Source organism: Peromyscus leucopus, chromosome 23 (genome assembly GCF_004664715.2).
Source record: "Peromyscus leucopus breed LL Stock chromosome 23, UCI_PerLeu_2.1, whole genome shotgun sequence".
NCBI lineage: Eukaryota > Metazoa > Chordata > Mammalia > Rodentia > Cricetidae > Peromyscus > Peromyscus leucopus.
In genome coordinates this window covers 27330907-27355125 of record NC_051082.1, presented here as the reverse complement: position 1 = coordinate 27355125, position 24219 = coordinate 27330907, and the positions used below count along the sequence as shown (strand labels likewise).

At 48.6% G+C, this 24219-nt stretch overlaps 1 protein-coding gene across 1 annotated transcript; it reads left to right on the top strand.

Moving 5' to 3' along the window:
• The first annotated feature begins 114 nt into the window (after positions 1 to 114).
• Positions 115 to 24219, top strand: Ywhag (tyrosine 3-monooxygenase/tryptophan 5-monooxygenase activation protein gamma). Its single transcript, XM_028894395.2, has 2 exons — positions 115 to 436; positions 20955 to 24219. Exons 1-2 carry the CDS (start codon positions 350 to 352, stop codon positions 21609 to 21611), a joined length of 744 nt encoding a protein of 247 aa, XP_028750228.1. The 5' UTR covers positions 115 to 349; the 3' UTR covers positions 21612 to 24219.

Here is a 24219-nt window from a genome sequence, read left to right as displayed (position 1 = left end):
GAAAAAAATCGCGAGGCGCCACAAGGAGGGTTCCAACAGGGGAGAAGCCCAGTAAAGGAAGGCGGGGGGTGGCGCGCGCATGCGCGAGTGGGCGGAACTTTGACGTCACGCGTGTGGGCGGGACCGCAGGGGGTTGTCCGCCCGCGGCACGCAGTGGAGCCGCAGCCTCCTTGCGCCGGGTCCCGCGGTCGCAGCTCGTGCCGCCTTCTGCTCGTCCTCGCCCGAGCAGCCTGCTTCGTGGGTCGGCCCTCCGACACGCGAGCTCCAAGCCACCCCTCTCTCTCCCTAACGCCCTTCAAGGCGCCTTCGGTCTCCTTCTCTCCAGCCGACCCGCTCCAGCCTTGCGAAGATGGTGGACCGCGAGCAACTGGTGCAGAAAGCCCGGCTGGCCGAGCAGGCGGAGCGCTACGACGATATGGCCGCGGCCATGAAGAACGTGAGTGTCTCCTCCCCTCCCCCCTGCCTCGCCCCAGCCGCTCCCGGCACCGCGAGCCTAGGCGTGGAAGGCATGCCCAGGGGCATGTCGCCTTAGCGGGACGGTAGGGTCACCTCTCCATCTCCCTCCTCGGGAGGGATTAGGGACGGGTCCGAACGAGTGTCTCAGGCCCCCGAGTGGTGACGCGGCCTCTCTCCCAGCCTCTCCCAGCTCGAGGCTGGGGCGGGGTCTTGCGTGGCTGGTCTCTGCTGTGGGTGGGTGGGTGGGTGGGGGTCTCTCTGTGACCCTGAATGTCCAGGGATCTGAGTTGGGGGCCGTGCGCATCCTTTGTGCCCCACTTCCCCTCCTCCCAGCTTAGGCGTGGGGGCGGGGGGACCGCATGGATGCGGTTCCTCTTTCTCTCCCTGGTGTCTGGGCGGCGCCTTTCCCATTCACTCAGCAGGTCTCCCAGTTTTCCGCCTCCCCACTCCAATACCCCCCCATCATCTTCTCCACTGATACATCCTTTAAAGAATATTTCGGGAAGAAAAAAAAAATGTAGATCTCCTCCCTTTAAAAAAAAAAAAAAACCGGGCTTAATGGTGTAAAATCGAAACCACCTTGCTCACGTTTTTCTTAACAAAAGGCTTCCCTTTACCCGTTCCCCAAAGCAAGTCCTCTGGCTTTTACGGAGGGAGGGCTAAGTGTGTCGCTGGCATTTCCGTTCATGGCTCTCAATATGCCATCCTCACATTTCATTTTTTTTTTTTCATTGAAAAGGGTTAAATATAATGCCTTTGGATGTTAACTGATTGGTTTAATTTGTGACATAGGCAGCTTCTCTTTTGAATGAAGGCACGAGTCTTCCGAAATTCCTATAAGTGTAAAAAAAAATTCTGTCTGATCTGATATTGCGAACAAAGCGATGGTGGGAGGCAGTATCCAGTCATTCCAGAAGATTCTGCATTTGTCATATTGCAGAGAGCCTAGACTGGGTGGAGGCTGGGAGGAGTTATTTTAAAGGGGAAAAAAATCTTATAATTTTGTTTTTGTTGTTGTTGTTGTTAAATGTATCTGAAGCTTTTTTCCTCTGACCTAATGCATCCTCATACCGACGAGAAGAGAATACTGATCTCAGGTTGTCGCATTTTTTGTCTGAGATGCAAAAAATCCTACCTTTTTGCACCATTTTTTCAGTAACACTCATTTATTAATGAGCTGGGGACCAGTTTGCCAGCAGAGGAGGGGGCAGTACTGAATATTGCAATATTAGGTAGAAAAAAATTAATAATTGGGTTTCCCACTCCCTTAATATTTAACTTCCTACCTTATGTAACAAAGGTTGTTAAATGCATCTCTGGTGTGAAGTGGATGCTGGGGTGTGCCTTGCATGTTAAACCTTTCAAGTAAAAGAACAGAGAGATAACATTAATTTTTAGTTAAATTTTTCCAGGTTTTTCCAAAGGCCGGGTGCTTATCCTTTCCTAATTAAATGAGCTATGCTTTTTTTTTTTTTTCATTTTATGAAAAATAATTGGTTTTAAAATCAGAAATACTGTTGCATTAGTGAGTTGTTCCAGTTGTCTCTTTTATAACAGTTTAACGATTAAAGGATACAAATTGGACTTCAGTAGTCACTCATGTTGGAAATGTCTTCAGTTCGTGATATTTAGACTCTAATTCTCCCCTGTTTCTAGTTCCACAGGAGAGCGAGTGACCTCGCACCTATATCCATAGCAACCCAGTGATGTCACACACAATGACACAGAGGCTGCAATGCACCTGAGGGCTGGTAGGGAGTTTTCAGATGGCATTTGTCCAAGGTAATGCAGAAATGAGCCGATAAGCCAGGTGGCATGGAACACTTCATCTTCTACCGTCGAGGCCTTGCTCCCCAAAATAAAATATTTATTTCCCTTTAGACACACAAGGGCAGTGGCTTCCAGACAAGCCCATTCACCTTAAACGTCCCTCAACGAGACTATAGGATACTTTTCATATTTTTAAGCATCCATCTCACTTACTTTAAAGACCCAGCAATGAGGAAGTGAAAGGATTTCTAAATAAGAATATCTCTGTGGTCATAGTGAATAGGAGGGGTGTGCGTTTAGTGTTAATAAGACAGGTTTTCATAAGAGGTTTTAAAAAGGATGGCTGGCTATCTGCAGGAGCTGTTGGAGCTGAGAACCCAGCACAGTTTCCATCTAAAGGTGGGCAGGTTGTGTCCCACCCCATTTGGCTGTTTCAGCTTCCTGACAAGACTATGGAAGGAAGAACAGTTTGTAAAATAAAAGTTTTTTTTCCAAACCTATTATCAGCCCAGCTCTCACCCTCCGTTTCCCCACACTGCTTATTTGAAACAATGAGGAACATAGTTGGTTCCCTGGTGTGGTAACTCATCCAACTGTGTCTCAGTGTGTGAGTCTCTTAGTTCAGTCTTACCACTCCAGTGGATCTCTCCTGTAAGCTTTAACTTTTGATGATGAAGGACATTAAGGTTTAGTTGCATGTAGGGAAATTATTCTGTATGTAGGTGACTAGGTTAGAAATAGTTATGGAGCAGTATTCTGAATTGGGAGAAGAGAGGTCATTTAAGATAAATGTGTAATCTTGCACTTGAGCAGAATGCCTAGATGGTTCTGACTTGTGAGGTAATATCACAGCTCCCCCTTACCCACATTTTCAGTTCTGACATTTCACTTGCCTGTGGCTAATCACAGTCCAAAATTATTAAAATGTAATAAAGTCTCAATCATTGTTACAGTCTATTGTTATAATTGTTGTTTTATTATCAGTTCTTACTCTCCCACTGTGCCTGATTAAATTTATCACAGGTATGTATGAGAGTTACAGTGTTTGGGATTAGCTGCAATTTCAGGTATCTGCTAGGGATCTTGGAACATCCCTTTGAACGAAGGGGACACCACTGGGCTACCCTGCCTTTGGCTTTCAGTAGTCTCTTGAGAAGTTAATATAAGTAGGCCGCTGGTACATGCCTCCTGGGGGAGAGGAAGTTCTGGACTACTCACTTCCTGGCTGAAGGCTGCCATAGTTACATAAACATCTTCCTGGTGGGATCAATGGGTTTTAAAATCCTTACTCTGCTAGTTCTTCCAGGAGTCAGATCAATAGCTATTATCCCTAATGGAGTAATGACGCCTTTGCAGATTTCTCTGAGGTGGAGCTCTGCCAGCTCTTCTCAGTCACGTGGTTTAGGCTGCTTGCTGTCTTTGGAGTGGAAAGAGCAAATAACTTTGTTTCTCATGTTATCCTTCACAATGCCGAAGTAAAGATTAAATTCTTTTTTCCTTTCTCCAAAAATTAGCCAGAGAGAAAGCTTAGAGGAACCAGTCCTCTTTCTACCATACAGGTCTGGGGGGTTGAACTCAGGTCTTGAGGCTTGGCAGCCAGCGTCCTTACCTGCTGAGCAGTCTGAGCAGCCCCTAAGGACCTTTTTTCTCCCAAATAATTGAAGGAAAAAACAAACAAACAAAACCTTCACGTGCTTCGAGAATTCTCTAAGAGATGTGTTTGAATATCTGTTGTCATTATATTCTTTTCAAAGGTGTACCCCAGCAGCTGGATCCCAAGTCTTAATACTTGAGCTGTCATTTATGAAGACTAATTCTATATTATTGAAGAGAAGGGCTGGGCAGTGGTGGTGCACACCATTAACCCCAGCACTCTGGAGGCAGAGCAGGTGGGTCTCTGAGCTCAAGGCCAGCCTGGTCTGCAGAGCTAGTTCCAGGACAGCCAGGGCTACACAGGAAAAAGGAAGAAAGTGTTGGTTTTTGTGTTTGTTTTTTTTTTGAGTCAGATTCTCACTATGTAAACCAGGCTGACCTTGAACTCAGAGATCTGCTGTTTCAGTCCCTTTGTCTCCCAAGTGCTGGAATTGCTCGCCTGAGACACCACACCTGACTGACATGTATGTGGTTTTGAGGGAGTTTTTTGTTATTTTGTAAAAGTCACACAGCATACTAATCTCAGTCCAATAACAAAATTTAACAGTACAATTTAGTGATATTTAATATCCCCTACATAGTTTAGCAACATATCGCCTTTATTTAGTTGAAAAAATGGAAGCTGGGTATGGCTTGGAAAGTGGAGGCAGGAGAATATAGACCACAGGAAAACCTGCCAAAGAGGAGAAAGCTGAGGCCATCTGTTTAAAAAGAGATACTGGCCTGGACTCCAGCTTGCTGGATTTAAATGATTGCCCACTCTGGAATGTGCACCCGCCACCCCACCATTGGTAATTAATTGGTTGTCCCTTGGTCTTTATTTTCGAATGTCTGACTCTGATAAAGCAGAGGAAGGGACCTAGCTTTTAGCTAGGTTTGTATTTCCATTTAAAGAGTCACAGGACTTAAAAGACCTATGACATTCACCTAAATAAACAAAAGTAATTCATCTGAAATCGGAGCCAACTGTTAAGCCTTGGGAGGTTGTGGAAACATGGCTGGTGTTCTCACAAGCCCAAGGCTGACTGTGTGAATGACTTCCCTGCGGTGTGGTAGTAGAGCCCACACATCACTCCCCAGGCAGTGCCTGAGCCTGGTGAGCTGTTGAAGCCTGCAGGCTACCTTGGGGGATGTTGAATGTTACTAACTGTTCTGTGGCTTGTCAGGCTCAGGGGAGCGCCCTGCCTTCTCACACAGCTACAGTTCCACTGACCATAGCCCTTTATCTGGATGGGCATCCAATTATGCTGTATTTCTGCCAGATTCATGAGAAACATGGAAGAAAAGAAAGCAAAGGATTTATGGCTCTGAGTGCTTTGTCTCCGTGTGAATGCACCAGGTGCGTGCAGTGCCTTCAAAGGTCAGAAGAGGGCGTCAGATCCCCTGGACCTGGAGTTGTATATGGCTGTGAGCTGCCATGTAGGTGCTGAGAACCGACCCAGGTCTTGTTCAAGAGCAGCAATTGCTCTTATCCACCAAGCATCTTTCTGGCCCCTTTAGTTTTTAATTAGTTTGGAGGTAGGGTCTCATGTAGCTTCAAACTCGGCTACAGAGCTCAGGATGAACTTGCATTCCTGATCCCTCTGCCTCCACCTTTCAAGGGCATTGTGCATGCTAGGCAAGCACTCAGCTACATCTCCAACCCTCTGGTTAATAGTCAATGTTGTTAGTTTGAGACAAGGTCTCCCTGTGTAGCCAAGGCTACCCTCAAACTGATGCCTACCTTGTTTATAAACGACTGCTTTAGGTGTTCCTGCTTTATTGAATACTCCATCTCTAAATGGAGGTGGCACCTTTCCCACCATTTTAGGCTATAAAGCTATATACAGCTACCTTATGGCCTCCCCTTTAGGAGTCATTTTTTTGTTCTCAAATTCCATTTTAGGTATCAGTTATCATTTTGATTATGAAACTGTATCATCTGGTTGACTTTTAAAAAGACTTATTTTTATTTTAGTTATTTATATGTATGTGGGTATGTGCATGTAGGTGCCCACAGAGGGCAGAACCATTGTATCCTTCAGAATCTGGAGTTGTAAGCCCAAATATTCTTAACCACTGGGCCATCTCTCCAGCCGTGTGTGTGTGTGTGTGTGTGTGTGTGTGTGTGTGTGTGTGTGTGTGTGTGTGTGTTTGGGAGGTGTTTGTTTTTGAGACAGATCTCCTAATCAGGCAGCTTATACTGATTTAAAACTCATTGTAGTAGAGACTGGCCTTGAATTCAAGATCCTCAGACATCTGGAGTGCTGCCCTGGCTGGCCTGTCTCCTTGCACTCAGTAGGTCCTGTAATTTTCCAAAAGCAACACAGATATGGTCTTTAAACATCATTTGTATGTAGACTAGAGCCATCTTTTTCTTCTTGGGCTGGAGATTGAAGCCAGGTCCTCTGCATGCCAAGCATGTGGTCAATCCTCTTGCTTTTTTTGGTGGTTCTCACTAGGTTGCCAGGCTTGCCCTGAACTCTGTATTATCAGTGGGCCTTGAAATTGTGATTTAACTGGGATTATGACCTGTGCCACCAGCAAACCCCCCCCCCCCATTTTTGAAGCAGCGTCTCTAGTCTTGCCTATCTTGGAGCTCACTTTGTAGACCAGGGTGGCCTTGAACTCCCAGAGATCTTCCTGCCTCTGCCTCCAGAGTGGTGTGCCACTGGTGTGTGTTGCCATGCCTTTTTTTTTTCTTTTCTAATTAGTTTGCAAGGGAGCAATAGACTAGGCAGTAGCTGCTTGACTTGATCAATCAATCAATCGATGATGGATTGAGGCAGGTACTTGCTGAGTAGCACTCGCTGGCCTGATAATCTGTAGCCCAAGCTGGCTGGATGGTGGGATTACAGACAGAAGCCAGCATGTCCAGCTCCCCTTTGTTAAGGGACTGGTGGAGGGTAAGCAAATTGCCACCAGCATTTCACCTGATCCTAATGCCTCTGATGTGCCACGTAGCATTAGCTTTGCGAAATGGCAAAGAGGAAAAAGTGTCATGTCCTTTTTTTCCATTTGTAAACATGGTCTCGAACATGGAAAAAAGCCCAGGCTGGTTTGTACTCATCCTGTAACCTGATATTGAACATCTGATCCTCCTGCTTCCACCTGCCTACTACTGGGTTTACAGGTACCACCAAGACAGGCACAGGATGATTTCAGATAGAGATTTTGGTTGGCTTTTTTTTTTTTTTAGATTTACGTATGTATGTGTGTGCGAGAGCTGGAATGTATGTGAAACACATGCTTGTATGTGCCTTCAGGGACCAGAAGAGGGCGTTAGATACCCTAGAACTGGAGTTCTAAGTGGTTGTGAGCCATCTGACATGAATGCTAGGAACTCAGGCAAGAGCAGCCAGTGCTCTTAAATTGCTGAGCCATCTTTCCAGCTCTGACTGGCATTTTTTGAGATGGTCTCATGAAACATAGGCTGACCTCATACTTGCTGTGTAGCCGAGGGTAATCCTGAATTTAGGATTTCTTCTGCCTCTGCCTCCCAAATTCTGGGATTATGGGAATGTATAACCATGCCTGGTTTTATGCAGTGGTGGGAATGGAGTCAGGACTCCTGCATGCTCAGGGGCCCTTTATGAACTCAGCCACATCCTCGGCCCAGGCTACAGAACATTTCTTTGGAAGGCATTTTGGTATCCTCAGCTTTCTGAAATCTGATGTGATGTGGTACTTGGGCTGCCATATTTATCTAGATGTGCCTGTGGGACTTGTACCTTGAGGGTGTGAAAGCCCAAGCCGAGGTGGTTTTGTTTTGTTTTTTTAGCAGTTGAACTCAGGCGTTTACCTGCTACTCACCTACTCTGCTAATGAGCCCCCCCACCCCCAGACTAGATCCAGTGTTGCTGAGGCTGGCCCCAGCCTTGGAGCATCCTCCCTCCTCCAGAGTACAGAGGCACTCTGATGAACAGAATTTTCTTTTGAATTACATGGACACATGTGTGTCTGTGGACTTGTTCTTGTGAGTGTAGCACCTGCAGAATCGGGAAGAAGATGCCGGGTCCCCTGGAACTAGAGTTACAGGCTGTTGTGAAGCATGTGACATGAACCAAGCTCGGGACCCCCAGAACAGCAGAAGCTGCTCTAATACTGAGCCACCTCTCCACCCCCTAAACCTTTTTTTTTTTTTAAGTTTTGCATTTATTGGGGCAGGAGAGATGGCTCAGCAGTTAAGAGCACTTGTCGATCTTACAGAGGACCTGGGTTTGATTCTCAGCACCCACATGGCTCTCAACCTGTAACTCCAGTTCCTGGAGGTCTGACTGCTGGCATCTGGGTGCGCGCGCGCACGCACGCACACACACACACACACACAGAGTACACAGACATACATGCAGACAATACACACGTACACATAAAGCAAAGGAGGAATTAGTAAGGATGTTACAGAACACTTTGGCTTTTCCCTCTTGTACTAGGGTTTGAGTGTAGGCCGTGCACACGCCGGGCAGGAGCTCTATCCCGACTGCTCCTTCAGTCTTTGCCCCGTTTTCATTTAGACTCTAGGGTACTGCTTTAATTTTTAATTTTATGTATAAAATTACTATGATGACATTTTTAAAAAATAATTTGTGTCACATTGTGACTTAGATTGAGTGAGTGTATGTTTAGGTCTCGGACTGACATGTGGGAGTTGACTGTCTCCTTACATCACAGAGATCTCAGAGGTCAAACTCGGGTTGCCAGACTGGGTGACAGGCACCTCTACCTGATAAACCATCTCCCTGGCCCGGGATACCTTTTTCCCTTACAGACAGGATACTAGTATGCAGCCTCCGATGTCCCCGAACTTGATCTTTCTGCCTCGGCCTTCTGAGCTCGAGGTAATACACTAAGACTGCAAACCTGATCAGTGCTTAGAGTAATGTGTGGATGGAGCGCTTGCCCTCCATCCCACAGCTCATAGTTGGTTGCTTTCTTGGGCTTGGAACAATTACTTTGTTTTCTTTAATGGACACTTTCAAACCAAGTCAGATCTGGTGGTATTATAAACTGAAACTTACACACACAAACACACACACACACACACACACACACACTAGTGCTCCTGGTATAATAAACTGAAACCACTATGTGCTTGCTCGCTCTCTCTCACTCTCTCACTCACTCACTCACATGGTGTTCCACTTTGCAACATATTGGCAATCTGTGTCTAAATACTTTGCTGCTCTCCTGGCCCCTTTGGGATTATTTACCATTTCAGAAGATGGCTTTTTGACTACTTAAAATTACCCCTTATTTGCCACAGATGCTCAAATTACCAGCAGTATCTTTACATTCAAATTTAGCAACCTCAGAGTGTAGTGTTTTTTTCTTAAGGCATTAAATCCAGATGGTAGGCAATTTCCTTTCCCCCTTGGTGTTAAAGAGATGCTTACCCTCAACTCCTGCTCCCATGAGGGATTTGAAATCCTGGGTGGGTTGGGAGTGGGTGGATAGCGTGATTGATATTGAGTGCTGAGCCCGGGAAGGTAAGCTCTCTGCTCTGAATGGGGTGGGCTCCTCTGTTCCCCTGTTCTTGTCTCTTTTTTCTTTTCTGTCTTTTTGAGACAGGGTCTACTATGTAGCTTTGGCTGTCCTGAAACTTACTATGTAGACCAGGCCAGCCTTGAACTCAGAGATCTGCCTGCCTCAGACTCCTGAGAAGTGGGATTAAAAGCATGCACTACCATGCTGTCTTGCTGCTTTTTCTTAAGGGGCGATTCTTTTAACTCCGCTAGAATAGATACCCCTGGCTGATTGCTTGGCAGCTGCGTGTTTGAAGTCCATTTTGCTTTTCTGGGGCACTGCTGCCTGCCTAGCTCGTGTGTGCCCACACCGGTGCCTGTTCGCTTTCCTTTTCCTATGTAGCTTTGGGTGGAACTCCCTAGATAGACCAGGTTGACCTTGAACTTGTATCTGGTCTGCCTCTGCCTCTTGGTGCTGGGATTTCAGGCTTTCAGCACCACACAGGCTTCTTATGTTTTTTTTCCAACAGGGTCTCACTAGGTAGGTAGCCTAGGCTGGCCCTAAGTGTTGGCATTATAGACATCCTCCTCACTTGGCTTAGTTGATGGATGTGTTAGTATGCGTTCCATTGTAGACTCGTGGATTGACTTAGCCCCCTTGAGCTTGTGAGTGCTGTCCAGTTTAGGACTGTTCTGTCGGGGACTTCCAGAATTCTTTTATTAACTGTCATTGACCCAGGACTCAGTGTGCTTTCGTGTCATTTAACCAAGGGGAGCTTGCACTTTTTAGCATGAAGAGGAAAGTGCTGTAGCTTGGCGGTCAGTCCTGGAGGTATTGCCAAGAGGGAAGGGATAGAAGCCTGAATGGAGGTGCCTCACAGGAAAGAAGTGGGTCTGGGAGGAAGGTGGAACCTTTTTGACACCTGAAATGTCTTGATGTTAGCCAGCTGCAGTGGCCCCCACAGTCCAGCTCTTGGGGAGGCCAGTGTAAAAGGATAGTGAGCTCTGGTTAAGGCCAGCCTGGGTAACCTAGTGAGTGAGGCCTGGTCTTTAACAAAACCACAGATAGGCTGGGAAGATGGTCCAGTGCAGAGAGGCTTGAGTTCAGAATTTCTGGACCACCCAAGGCCTGAAGTGGTAGTGCTCATAAATCAAGGTGGATCCCCCAAAATTCGCTGCCTGGTAGATGCTGTGGAGAAAAATGGAAGGACTCCATTTCAAAGTAGGAGAGGAGACCAAAGCCCATTTGGGGAGCTGAGCAGTGGTGGTGCACACCTTTAATCCCAGGGAATTAAAATGGAAGATGAAGGAGACGTCTCTCCCCGCAAACCGCCAGTAGGTATGAACCAAGCAGTTCAGTGACAGTCGAGGGCCGGCAGTGCTGGTAGACAGACGCAGACCCAGGAGGGCAGGGCAGTGGTGGTTCTGTGGACTGGCTTCCAGCGGCTTCCTTTTCTTTAGTCTCAGTTACTTATTATTGGAAATAGGGCGGTACTATGTATCCCTGGCCAGCCGGGAGCTCAGAACCAGTACTGGGTGTGTGCCACTGTACCCAGCTAGGGTTTTTTTGTTTGTTTTGAGATGGTCTTACAGTGTAGCTCTGGCTGGCCCTGCCTCTACCCTGCTCCCTAGTGTTGGGGTTAGAGCATGATAGTACATCAGGGTGCCCGGCCTCCAGCTAAGTATTTAACAATGTAACAACAATTTGGCAACAGTCCTCTAATTGAGAGGCGTGTGGGACTTGGATGCATGCATGTGTGAGCCGTGGAGCTTGCGGAGGTCAGGATAACTTGCAAGAGTAGGCTTTCCCTTTCCACCACCTGAGTCCTGGCTTCGGTCATCAGGTTACCCACCCAGCCATCTCTCTGGCCCCATTTATTTACTTGAAACCTGAATTTGGACTGTTTTAATGGGGGGGGAGGGCAAGAGGGAGGATGTGTGTGGAGGTCAGAGGTCAGTGTTGGGTGTCTTAGTCCTCTGGAGGCTTTGTGTGTGCATGTACTGTGGAGGCCAGAAAGGATCTCTTAGAGGAGGAGAATCTTCCTGGCACAGCGTGTGTGGGGTGCTGACAGGGTGCACTGTCCTAACTGGGGGTCCCATTCCTCAGGAAAGGCAGTGAGGAAGGCCCTCCAGGTAGTCTGCAGTAACCCCAAACCCTAGCTCCATCGATAAAGATGGACTGACGCTGGCTTTGGTGATACCTGCCTGTAACTTCAGCACCGGGGAGCTGGAGGCCGGGTCAGGAGTTCACTGTCGTCCTGGACTATACATGGGAGGGACCCTGTTTTCAACATAGCAACTTCTGAAGAGATGTCTCTGCAGTTAAGAGCATTTCCTGTCTTGTAGAGGACCCAGGTTCAGTTCCCCGCACCCATGTCATCCGGCAGGACGCCCACAACTGCCTGTGACCCCAGCTCCTGGGATAACTACATCTGGCCTCATGCATATCACATACACAGACACATATACAAACACGCACAAATCTTTGTGTGTATATGGGAGATGGTTTCACTATGTAAGAGCCTTGGCCGGCCTGGAACTCACCCCATAACACATAATCCTTTACAAAATTTTTGTTACATTTTTTATTTTACTTTTGTTTGAGGGTGACAAGACAAACTCCCCCAAAGCAAAGTACAAAAGGGCCAGAGAGGGACTGGTAAGACAGCTCAGCATTTAAGAGCGTTGGCTCTTCTTCCAGAGGACCTGGGTTCAATTCCCAGCACCCACATGGCAGCTCACAACTGCCTGTAACTCTACTTCCGGGGGATCCGACACCAACTCACATAAAATAAAAATAAAATCATGAAGAGGGGCGCAAAGATTTAAGGAAAGAGGCTGTTGTCTTTAGGAGACTGAAGGAGCAGAACCAAGGCTGGGAGGGGAGAGGGAGCCTTATTATAATCAGTGCAGCTGTGGTTAAGACATTTTAACCAACTTAGGTTTACCTAGTTTTTGGAAGATTGTTATCTGGACAACCAAGCCAACAGGATTCCTGGACATGCATATCTGGATCTTTCTTTCTCACTGTGAGTGCTCAAGTAGCTGGTTGGGCTGCCGCCGCTGAGGCTGCGGTCTCTTCCTCTCCAGGTTAGCGCAAGCTTCTCCCTGTGGCAGCAGGTAGCTACTTCCTTAGCGGCCTTTTTATTTAAAAAAAGAAAAATGGTTACTTTATCTATGTGGGTGTTTTGCCTTCTTGTATTTGTGGCCCACGTGTGTTGAGTGCCCGTGGAGGCCAGAAGGGGGCGTCAGACGCACCGATGGTTGTCACTGCTGTGTGGGTGCTGGAAATAGGACCTGGGTCCTATGGAAGAGCAGCCTGGTGCTCCTGAGCACTGAGCCTTCTCGAGTCCATGTCTTTAGGGGAAGTACTGCACAGTTCCAAGAAAGGGGGTGAGTTCAGGGCCGTCTCTGGGTTGGTCCTGTGTAGATATCTGTCACTCCACAAACATTGAGAACTGCCTGTTAGGGTATCATCTGTGGTGACTCATGGTGAGTCCCAGGAGCAGGCTCGAGGCGCTAATCTGAAAAATGGGGTCATTCGGAGCCTTCAACTGCAGAGCAGTTGGGGACTGGGATGCTGTGTCTTAGGTGTGGGTGGCCTCACGGAAGCTTTCCTCCTCTACAGCACAGTCGTGTTTGTCCTGTGCTGAGCCCTCTGGAGCCCCTGTGGATGTGCAGTGGCCCTGTGGCCCCCCAGGAGAAGCTGGGGTGGGGCTGGGGAGAGTGTGCCCCAACGTGAGAACCCGAGTTCACAATTCCTAGTGACAGGTGACTCTCTGGAACTTCCTTGCCAGCTAGTTTTGCCCACTCTGTGAGTGAGAGATAATGTCTCAGAAAAAGAAAGGGGATCGTGAAAGACATCCAGAGTTGGTCCCTGGCCTCCATTACACACATGAACCCAAAATGCAGGTGCTTTGGAGGTTTGTTTTTTATTTAATTTTTTGAATTTAAGGTTTATTGTCACTATTTTAAATTATGTTGTCTACATGTAGATACACGCCCTTGGAGGCTGGAGGCATTGAGTCCCCTGCAGCTGGAGTTGGCAGACTGAGCCACCTGACCTGGGTGCGGGAACCCGACGGCCTCTGGGAGAGCAGAAGTGCCTTTCGCCACTGAGCCTTCTCTCCAGTGCTGGGCCCCCGGCCGCTTTTTTTGAGACAGGATTTTTATGTACCCTAGACTGCCCTGAAACTCACTGTGTAGACCAGGCTGGCCTTGAACTCACAGAGATCTGCCTGCCTCTCCCTCCAGAGAGCTGGGACTAAAGGCGTGCGCCACCACACCCAGGTTTAGTTTGTAAAGACAAGTTCTCATATTCCAGGCTGCCCTAGAATTTGTGGCAATCCTCCTGCCTCAGTCTTCCTAGGGCCGAGCTTCCTGACTTGGATCACCACCTGCTTATGAATGGCAGTTCTTTTTTTTTTTCTCTTTTTTTCCTTTGCATTTGGGTTTCTCTGTGTAGCCATGGCTGTCCTGGAACTCTGTGACCCAGGCTGGCCTCCAACTCGGACGTCCTCCTGCCTCAGCTTCCTGAGTTCTGGATTAAAGGCGTGTGTCACCACTGCCTGTTGGAAAGAGCTAGTTGTGTAGTGGAGACCATGGAGGGTTTGGAGCCAATGGATCTGAGGTTTGCGTTTTGGCTCTAAGTCAGACTCTTTCTCTTAATGGAGGCTTTACTTACAGATACATTTTTATGAGACTGGGTTTCACGTAGCCCAGGCTGTCTTCAGATTGACTATGTGGTTCAGGATGACCTTGGATTTCTCATCTGCTTGTCTCTACCAGCATCAGTGCTACCACAGTTTTATTGGGGTTGGGGGAAAACACACAAGGCTTCATACAAGCCAGGGAGGGCAGCCCTCTATCTCTACCAGCTGAACTCTACACCACAGACTTTTTTAAAAAAATTGTGGGTTTTTTTTTTGTTTTTTTGTTTTTTTTTTTAAATGTTATTATTATTATTTGAGACAGGATCTCACTATGTAGCCCTGGCTGCCTACAACTTCTGCACACTGGGCTAGCTTCATACATGAAGGTCTGCCTGCTTTTGCCTCCCGTGTGCTGGGATTAAAGATGTGTGCTAGCTACCATGCCTGGCCCTATTGCTTTGAGACAGGGTCTCATGTAGCCCAGGCTAACCTTGAGTGCCCGCACCTCCTGCTTTCATACTCCTGAATGCTGAGGTCACAAGCCAAGCCTGTGTCAACACATCTTGCTTTGTCTTTGCTCATCTTGAGGAGTATCAACACTTAGCCATCAACAGTTATCTTCGGGTCAGAAGGATTACAGTTGAGTGAGGAACCCATTTCTGATTATAAAGTTGTTATTATATGAGATTATATAAGAATGTTATAATGTGGAACCCAGGCACATGGCCATGATATCTGACAATCTCTGCAAGACCCACAAATGTGGAGAAACTGCAAATTCTTTTGAAAGAGAGTGAGTGTGTGTGTATGTGCACACGCATGTGCACCGTGTATATTCAGGAGCCCTTGGAGGCCAGAAGGGAGTTAGATCCTCTATAGCTGGATTATATAGATGGGTCGGAGCCTTCTGATGTCAGCTGGGAACCAAATTCAGGTCCTCTGCAATAGTGACCTATTTATTTATTTATTTAAAGATTTATTTATCACATATACAGTGTATACATCAAATCTCGTTACAGATGGTTGTGAGCCACCATATGGTTGCTGGGAATTAAATTCAGGACCTCTGGAAGAGCAGGCAGCATTCTTAAACCCTGAGCCATCTCTCCAGCCCCTAGTGACTACTTTAAACTACCAACTCTGGTTAGAAAAAAACCCTTGAGGCAGGGACTTTTTTTTATGTAATCCTGCGATGGTTTGGAACTTGTGATCCCCCTGCCTCAGGCTCCCGAATACTGGGATTACAGTAGTATTCCACCTGCTACTGGTTGATCTTTAGAATTCTTTTTTTTTCTTTCTTTCTTTTTGTGGGGGAGGGGTGGGTTTCAAGACAGGGTTTCTCTGTGTAGCCCTGACTGTCCTGGAACTCACTCTGGAGACCAGGCTGGCTTTGAACTCACAGGGATCCACCTGCCTCTGTCTCCCGAATGCTGGGGTTGAAGGCACGTGCCACCACCGGCCCAGTGATCTTAGGAATTCTTAGTCTTTAAGTATTTGGTAGTGAAATTGCCCTTTTCTCTGATGTGTGACTAGACCTCTGTGCACACTAAAGCCAGGAGGGTGGCATTAATCCTCTGAGTGCTGTTGAGTGGGGAAGACATTGTCTCACTTAGTCACACCTGTCAAGTGAGTTTACTGCCCACTTTGCAAGGTGATTGTAAAAAAGGAACTATGGAATTGGTGGCTGTTAAAGTCCTAGGTTTTAGCGAAGTTTTATTTCCTCTGAGACCTTGATCTTGGGACTGAATATGCCCTGGACGTCTCATGACTCTTGTAGGATTTTTTTTCTGGCATGGTTCCCTTTTGTCCTATCTTACCTACTGGAATAGCTGTTAGCAAAACCGCCAGCTCTCCAGGCAGTCTTCTTACCTTAAGGATACGCGCTTTGAGGATATGCGGTTTTTTTTGCCTAGTGGCCCACACTAACTAGCACTCTGGAGGGGGAGGTTGGAGGATCAAGATCAGCCTCTCACTTTTATAGTGAATTAGGGGGCAGCCTGGGCTACGTGAGATCCTGCCTCATACAACAACGAAAAGGACCAAAGCCCCCACACACCTGAAGAGACTGCGTGTCCTCAGCCCACAGCGTGGTGTGGCTCACTCCGGCTCCACGAGGCTCGGTGTGGTGCCCCCTTAAGCGTGTCCTCCCTTGTTATACTGCTTGAGACAGGGTCTCACTGTATAGCCCCTGGTCTTCCTCCCTCGGGCTGCAGAGCGCTAGCTCATCAGATCTTAAAAGGTGTGCTGCCTCAAGATTTCTAGGATAAGGTTATGTTGGGGGTCCCCATGGTTACCCATGGATTCATTGATTTATCAAGGCCAGTCTGCTCGTGGCTAAGATCCATTGCGGTAAAAGTTGGCCAGCCGAGTCCCCAGAGGAAAGGCCAGGCACAGGCTTCCAGGGACGTCACATGGGGTGCGGTTCAGCTGGACAGGTGGTGGATGACCAGTGCCCACCGGGAAGTCCTGAAGACCTAGTGTCCTAGGTGTTTTGGGGACCTGTTCCAGCACCCAAGACTCAAGATTTGGGCCTAAACCATATAGTTTGTGCGGACAGCTTAGAGACCTTGAACCCTTCTTAGAGTGCTCAGATGCCAGCCAAGGATCAATCAGCCTTACTAACAGGCCTTTCTAAAGATGGCGGTGGCAAGGCTGCTGTGTTAACCCTTTCTGTACAGATGCCATTCAGGTTTAAGGTTCTTTAGTTATACGAGGTATAACATTTCTCAAGTTTTTGTTTATTATGTAGTAAGTATGGGTCTTCTGTAGGGTGCACACATAATCCTAACTAAGCAGAACTGTGTCTGGTTGATTTTTCGGTGGTTTATTCTGTTGCCCAAGCAGAGTGCACATCTGTGACACCCATAGGTGTCTGTCCGTGTGTGTGCCTTGTACTTGACCGTCTTGTTTCTTTAGATCATGTCCCCACGTGTCCCTTACCTCAACACAAGCAAAGCCTCTCTTCCTGCCAGCGCCCTCACCAGAGTGATTTTTGCTGTGGTTCATGAACCTCCATTGTTAGGTCGTCAGTGTTGGGGGCCTGCATCTTGTCATGTAGCCCAGGCTAGCTTTGGACACACTACTTGCCTCCTGGGGGCAAGGACTGCGGTGTGTGCCACCGCTCTGCCGCGGTCCTATCTTTACTGTGCGGCCCTGCAGGTTGCCTGAGGGCTCACTTGGTGTTGTGTAGAAGTTTACAGAAGTGTCCATGTTTACCTTGACAGTACCCACTTACTTTGTGACTTTCACCCGAGAGTGCAGGACGGAAATACTTTTCCCCTCCACACCGCCTTTCGAGAGACAGTCTTACATATCCAGCTATCCCAGCTAAGGACTTTTGATCCCTTGCCTCCACCCCACCAGAGATCACATCACAGGTGTGTTCGTGGTATTATGGGATTCAAACCTCAGGCTTACTGGGTGGCACTGGGTGGCCTGGTACTGTGTAGCCAGGCTGTCCTTAGGCAGTGCTCTTCCCTCAGCCTCCTGAATGTGGAGATTCCAGGCATGTGCTATCATGTCTTATAGGAAAACATTTTAAATAAATTGCCAAATTATCTTTGATATCTTTGCATGTGGGAACTCAGTTCAGAGTCCTTGCTGCAGGGTCTAGGCAGAAGACACTGATTTTATTTATATATATATATATATATATTATAATTATATATATGTAAATTCAATATAAATATATTTATATTGAACCAGGTGCGCTGGTGTACTCTTGTAAGCCCTGCTAACCAAGAAGCTGAGACAGGAGTTCTAGGCCTGCCTGGACAGCATATTGAAAACTTATCAGGGGTGTTCATCAAGGTCTTTTTCAAAACCACATGGAAGCAACTTTTTTGGGGTTTGGGGGGAGAGGGATATGTGTGTCTCACTAGACAGAGTAGGCTAGCCTCAGATTATCAGAGATCCTCCTGCCTCTGCTTCTGGATGCTGGGATTAAAGACGTGTGCCATTATGGCTGGCCTTATCCTTAGCTGGCTCAGGATTGGACCTCAGTGTTGACATTCCAGGTGTGTTGGGAATGATCCAGTCTTCCAGGAGCTTCCCAAAGGTCAAAGTCCTCCAGGAGCTTCCCAAGGGTCTCCACAGTTGCTGATCTCACTAAAGATTTCTCTCTGTTCTAAGAACTCGAGGGGAGAGCAGTTGACATTGCTAATACCTGACTCCTTCCGAGCCGCTGCCATGGGCGGGGGGCTCCTTTTGACATAGGTGAGAATTACAGATTCCCAGCCCTTCTTACTCATCATTTTCTGTTTCTGCCATCTTTCAGTCACTAACAGAAACTTGAACTTGAGTTAGGAGTTCAGGAAGCCCCTCTCTCCACACACACACACACACACACACACACACACACACACACACACACACACACACGGCTGCAGGTGAAGCCCAGCATCTTCCCCCTGCTCCAGGTCCACCATCTTCGTTGTTTTTCCGCAGAACACACAGCTCTGTAGCTCAGCAGGCCCTGGCCTTGCCGCCCTCTGTCCTTTGCTGCCCTAGTGGCCCAGGTGGCAGACCTGCCCCCCTGGCTCCTCCTTTGCCTTTAGCAGGCTTCTTAGAGCCTAAGGTTTCCCTCTAACTTAGTTTCTCTGGCAGAGATCATGGAGACTCTTCCAGATGTGGCCAAGTTACTCTAGCTAAAGGTTGCTGGTGGCCTTGCACAATCTCCATGTTGCGGTGGACGGCAAGGAGACCAGCTCTGTCTCTGGAATCGTCCACTGCTGCTTCTGGGCTCTGCAGCCAGAGTCCAGCCAGCGGTGTAGTGCGTGATGAGGTCACCGGAGCTTTAAATAGCTCCAGGCTCTTGAAATAAGGACAGCATGATTTAGGGCAAAGGCCAGAACTGGATCTCCATGGCTCCTCTGGCGTCGCAGACACCGATTGGGTTGCAGTAGGGCTTCAGTTTCTGCAAGACCTGAGAACAGGCCAGGGGCTGGTGGCCTGAGAGCCTCCGGGGCCCACGTCCCAGTCTGTCTGAGGAGTCTTTGCAGGAGGCTGGTGGGGTTCATGGAAGGAATATAAAGGGCTAAGAAGTGTCACCCCAAAGAGACACTCCATCCAGGAAGACCGCAGAGGTGGCTGTTGATGAGAAGGGCAGGTGTCTCTGTGGGTCGCTGGTGAAGAGTTGGAGGCCTCTCAGAGGCCTCATCCCACACCGTCTGAGCTGTGGCTGCCGTGGCTGCGCTGAGCACTGTGTAGTGGCTCAAGCCTTTAGTTCCAGCATGCTGGACCCAGAGAGTGGGCGAGCTGCAGACCAGCTAGGGTTCTGTGCAGTCTCTCCGGAGCCCTGGCTGGCCTGGATCTCACTCTGTAGACCAGGGTGCTCCCTAACCTCCCAAGACCTCCGCCTGCCTCTGCTTCCGGAGTGCTGGGGTTAAAGGTGTGCGCCACCACGGCCTGGCCAAGGGCCATATTGTAGTGAGACCTTGTCTCAAAAAAAAAAAAAAGGGTCTCAAACACCTGAGGATAGCCCATGACCATGTAGAAATATGCTTTCTGCGAATAATAGTCAGTTGGGATATAACTCAGTGGATAGAGGGCTGGCCTAGCATGCCAGAGGCCCTGGTTCGCTCCCCAACAGCTTCTAAAATGTAATGGTGAGGTCACACAGATAAAGCAGTCAAAATGTGCGTGTGTGTGTATGGCGCCCTGGGTTCCAGTCCCAAGTGGCTGCCTCTCTTGTCCCTTCTTTTTTTCCCAGTGCTGCAAGTTGAAGCTAGAACATGAGGCTAGCACTCTGCTTAGCTGCAGCTTCAGGCCTGAGGTGTAGTGTAAGCCATTGAACATTTCCTTGGTCTGCTAAAATGTCACAGTGGGCAGAATCTTAAGTTGCTAGTTCTCTTTTCTTTTTTGTTTTTTGCTTTCTTGTTTTTTTTAAAGCTTACAATGTAGACTGGTCTAGAACTCAAAGATTTTATGTGTATGAATGTTTAGCTTACATGTATCTGCACATGTGTGCCTAGTCTGTGCAGAGGCCAGAAGAGGGCATCGGATCCCCTGGACTTAGAGTTACAGAAATGGCTGTGAGCCGCCATGATGGGGGTGCTAGGAGTTGAACCCCAGGTCCTCTGGAAGAGCAACAAACAAGTGTTCTTAAGCCATCTCTCCAGCTTTTTTTTTTTTTTTTTTTTTTTTTTTTTTAATTCTTTTTGGTTATTTTGAGTCAGGGTTTCTCTGTGTAGTTTTGGTGCCTGTCCTGGATCTTGCTCTGTAGACCAGGCTGGCCTCAAACTCACAGATCCTCCTGCCTCTGCCTCCCGAGTGCTGAGATTAAAGGCGTGCGCCACCACCGCCCAGCTATTCCATTTATTTTTATGTGTGTCCAAGGGAAGGCATTTGTATGGCATGTGAAGGTCATAGGTCAACTCCGGAGAATTGGTTCTCACCACTGTGGATCCCAGGGTCTGACCAGGTTCTGAGGCTTGACGGGGCACCTTCCCCTCTGACTGTCTTGCCTGACCCGATCACCCAGCACTGACTTCCTTCCTGTGATGGGTCGTTTGTTTGCTGTTGGCCTAGGAGTCGGCAAAAATGTCCTTTCTTCTCAAACGTCAACTTGAGGGTGACTCATTCTTTCCCAGAGGGACTAGGACTCAAATAAGGGAACAGGACAGGGTGAGGAAACGTGCTCCCTCGCTGGGAACTGCTGAGTACGTACACAGCCATCTCAGGCTAACATTGCAGTGTGGCCGTGTTACATGCGCACTCTTGACATTCACACTTGGGGCATTTGACTGTGTAAGACCTGGACTGACAGGCACTCCCCTGTTGCAGACACTGGTGCTTACTGCCATGGACTCCATCCATCCTTCTCCCTTTACGTCACTTCCCCTTTTGCCCAGGCAGAGCAGAGTCTGTCTTTCTGCCGACGAGGTCCCTGGATGGCTGGAGGACCTGCAATGTGTAGATGTGAGGATGTGCTTCACCCATTAACATGTGTGTCCTAACGATGCCTGGATCCTTCTTCCCCCAGGTGACAGAGCTGAACGAACCGCTGTCCAATGAGGAACGGAACCTCCTGTCTGTGGCCTACAAGAACGTGGTCGGGGCTCGCCGCTCCTCCTGGAGGGTCATCAGCAGCATCGAGCAGAAGACCTCTGCGGACGGCAACGAGAAGAAGATAGAGATGGTCCGAGCTTACCGGGAGAAGATCGAGAAGGAGCTGGAGGCCGTGTGCCAGGACGTGCTGAGCCTGCTGGACAACTACCTGATCAAGAATTGCAGTGAGACCCAGTACGAGAGCAAGGTGTTCTACCTGAAGATGAAAGGGGACTATTACCGCTACCTGGCCGAGGTGGCCACCGGGGAGAAGAGGGCCACCGTGGTGGAGTCGTCCGAGAAGGCCTACAGCGAAGCCCACGAGATCAGCAAGGAGCACATGCAGCCCACCCACCCCATCCGGCTGGGCCTGGCGCTTAACTACTCCGTTTTCTACTATGAGATCCAGAACGCCCCGGAGCAAGCCTGCCACCTGGCCAAGACCGCCTTCGACGACGCCATCGCCGAGCTCGACACTCTGAACGAGGACTCCTACAAGGACTCCACGCTGATCATGCAGCTGCTCCGAGACAACCTAACGCTCTGGACGAGCGACCAGCAGGACGACGAGGGCGGCGAAGGCAACAACTAGGGCCCCGGGGGACCGGCCGCGCACGCCGACGCTACTGCTGCAGTCTTTATTTTTTCCCATGAGTTGGGGGTCGGGTGGGGGAGGGGAGAGGGAGGGCTGACCTTCCCAGGGAGAAACCCACGACTGTCCTGTCTTTGATCGCCTCTTTGACATTTTTGCCAAAACACCATAGTGGAAGTCAGGCTTGCTGTGCTGGTGTCGGAGCGGCAGCCTCGCAGGCACCGGGACTGATGTGCAGGCTCGTGCGGGTGCAGCTGTCTGCCTTTAGTTAACTTATTGCTAGACGGTAGGGTTTAAAGAGGAGAAGAAAACCCGGAGGTGGGTGGCCCTCGTTCAGTGTGTTCTGTGGTTCCAGTAAGGACTCTCCTGTCCGTACGCTCTCGTCCTCAGTTCTGTGGCCGGTTTCTCCCTGTTGTGGCTGTGCTGGGGTTTTTGTGTTTTCTTTTCTTTTCCTTCTCCTTCCCCCAGGGCGATCTCTGCCAGAGAAGGCCTAGTGTCAGTTACCCAGGTGGACAGGCTTAGTGTGGAAGACACACCCTTGGTCGCTGGCTCAGGCCTGGCCCTGTGTTCGGAATCTCGGACGGGTTGACAGTATTAACACTAAATTCTAGTTTACAGTCTCTCCATGACAGCCATACGCGACATCAAGCCATTGGTCCTGAGTTTTCCCTTATCAGCTCAGCTTTGCATCCGTATCCCGCTGTATCCAGGTTGGTCTGGCTGTTCTTCAGCCCTCCTGGTTGAAATCAGAACTTTCTTTAGGTTTTGGTTAATGGGTGCTTGACAGGTGGCTGGCCGTGGGATACTTTTTTTTTTTTTTTTAAGTTCTTCTTTACTCTTTAAGCCCATCACAAAAATAGAAACTGTTAAGCACCACACACACAGAAAACGGAGAAAATTCAGGTCTGTATGTCGTTTCTCATGTTGGTATTTTCAGAGCCTCTGCTCCCCAGCAGCCGGGGCTCCCTCCTCTGTCACTGCCGGTGGAAGATTTCTCAGCCGAGCCTCCCCGGCACCTCGTGCTGGCAGCATGCGGGGGTCTGGAGGCCATTGGTGGATTGTAGAGGTGGGTGGTCGTCGAGAAAGTGGAGCATCGGGTGTGAGCAGCTGAGCCAACAGCAACCCACTGGGAGGAGGCAGCTCCCCTCAAGCCTGTCCAGTGTGGGAGCCTGGTCCCCAGTCAGCTGTCCCCGTCACCCGCCCACCCCCGGCACCTCTCCCAAGTGCTTCGAGAGGGTAACTGAAGTTTAGCAGGAGGCAGTGCCCACTGCCTGTTTGGCCTAAGCGGGTCCTGTTCTTTGCTTCTGAAAGAAAGCCTAGATGCCGGAGGTGGGCTTCTGTGAGGTCACTACACGTGACGCCGAAGGAAGCTGTGCTGCTGTGGCCTACATGGTCCGTCTCACTTAGCCCTAGGTCCCTAAGCATGCCTTGTTGCATGCAGAGCGTACAGTTTCTTCTAGAGGATCCAGGGTCGGGTGGATTCCCAAGATGGGTCACACTCCAAACTTGCTTTCCCCGTGTTCAGAGACCTGGCCAGCCACCTTCTCACACCAAAACCAAGCTCCCACTTAAGTGAGTCCTCCTGACAGGATGCTGGTAGTGTGGCTGTAGAATGACTGCCCTCTGCACAGTCCCAGCATGCCTTTCCTCAGTGGCCCCTCTTGCTAGTGTGTAAGGACCCACTAACCGAGGCCCACGGGAGAACCGTTCTTGCGAGCGGAGGAAGCTTGGCCGCCAGAGCCATGGCCAGAGGGGTCAGTGGGGCTTCGCTTAGCTTGTCTCTGTGTCCGCAGTGAGCATGTCCTTGTCCCGCTTGTACTGTTCGGAAATGACCTACTGGAATTGCAAAACCTAGTTTCTCTTTAAATTTCAGCCTTGACCCTGGCTGTGTTCTAGAAAATCATGTGAGGGGGAGAACTGAAGAGGGAGAGCGATGTGTGAGCTTGGATGGTTTCTTCTCCTTTCCTTTCCTGTTGAGAAGCGCACCTGCCTAGGACGCTGCCTCCAGTACCACGGTTGCTCCTCCATCCTATTGATACAGTATTGTGCATGCTGGTGTTGTATTTCTATACGGTAGCTTGACATTTATTAACTTATACTGTAGGTGTTATGTATCCCTATGACAAAAAAAAAAAACTTCAAAATTTTTTAAACTTTTTTTTTTTAATTTAATTTTTTTTCCTTTCAGGGGTAAAGTTTGCTTTACCAAATAGTGATTGTAACAAATTGATCTGTTTTGGATGTTGCTATAGTGACATGCAGTTCTATATTTTGTTTTTCAGGGGGGAGGGGACAAAAGAGACACCAGTGTTAGCTTACTCTTAATGTCTGGTGTTTGTCACGGTGAAACTAATAACTATTACAGTGTAGGAGAACGCCGCGGACGTTCTCTGAATGCGCCTCTGTGCTTCCTCGTCATGTTATGCAGTGAGCTATTTTTAAGGTCTAATCAAGTGATTTTTTTCCCCCCAACTCCGTGTTTCGCTAAGGAATTATTTCGCACACGGACCATTGTTAGCAGTTTTCCTCAGTGATGGAATATTCATGAATGTGAGTCATTATGTAGCCGTCGTACATTGAGCAAAATAAACGTACAGATCTGATGTCA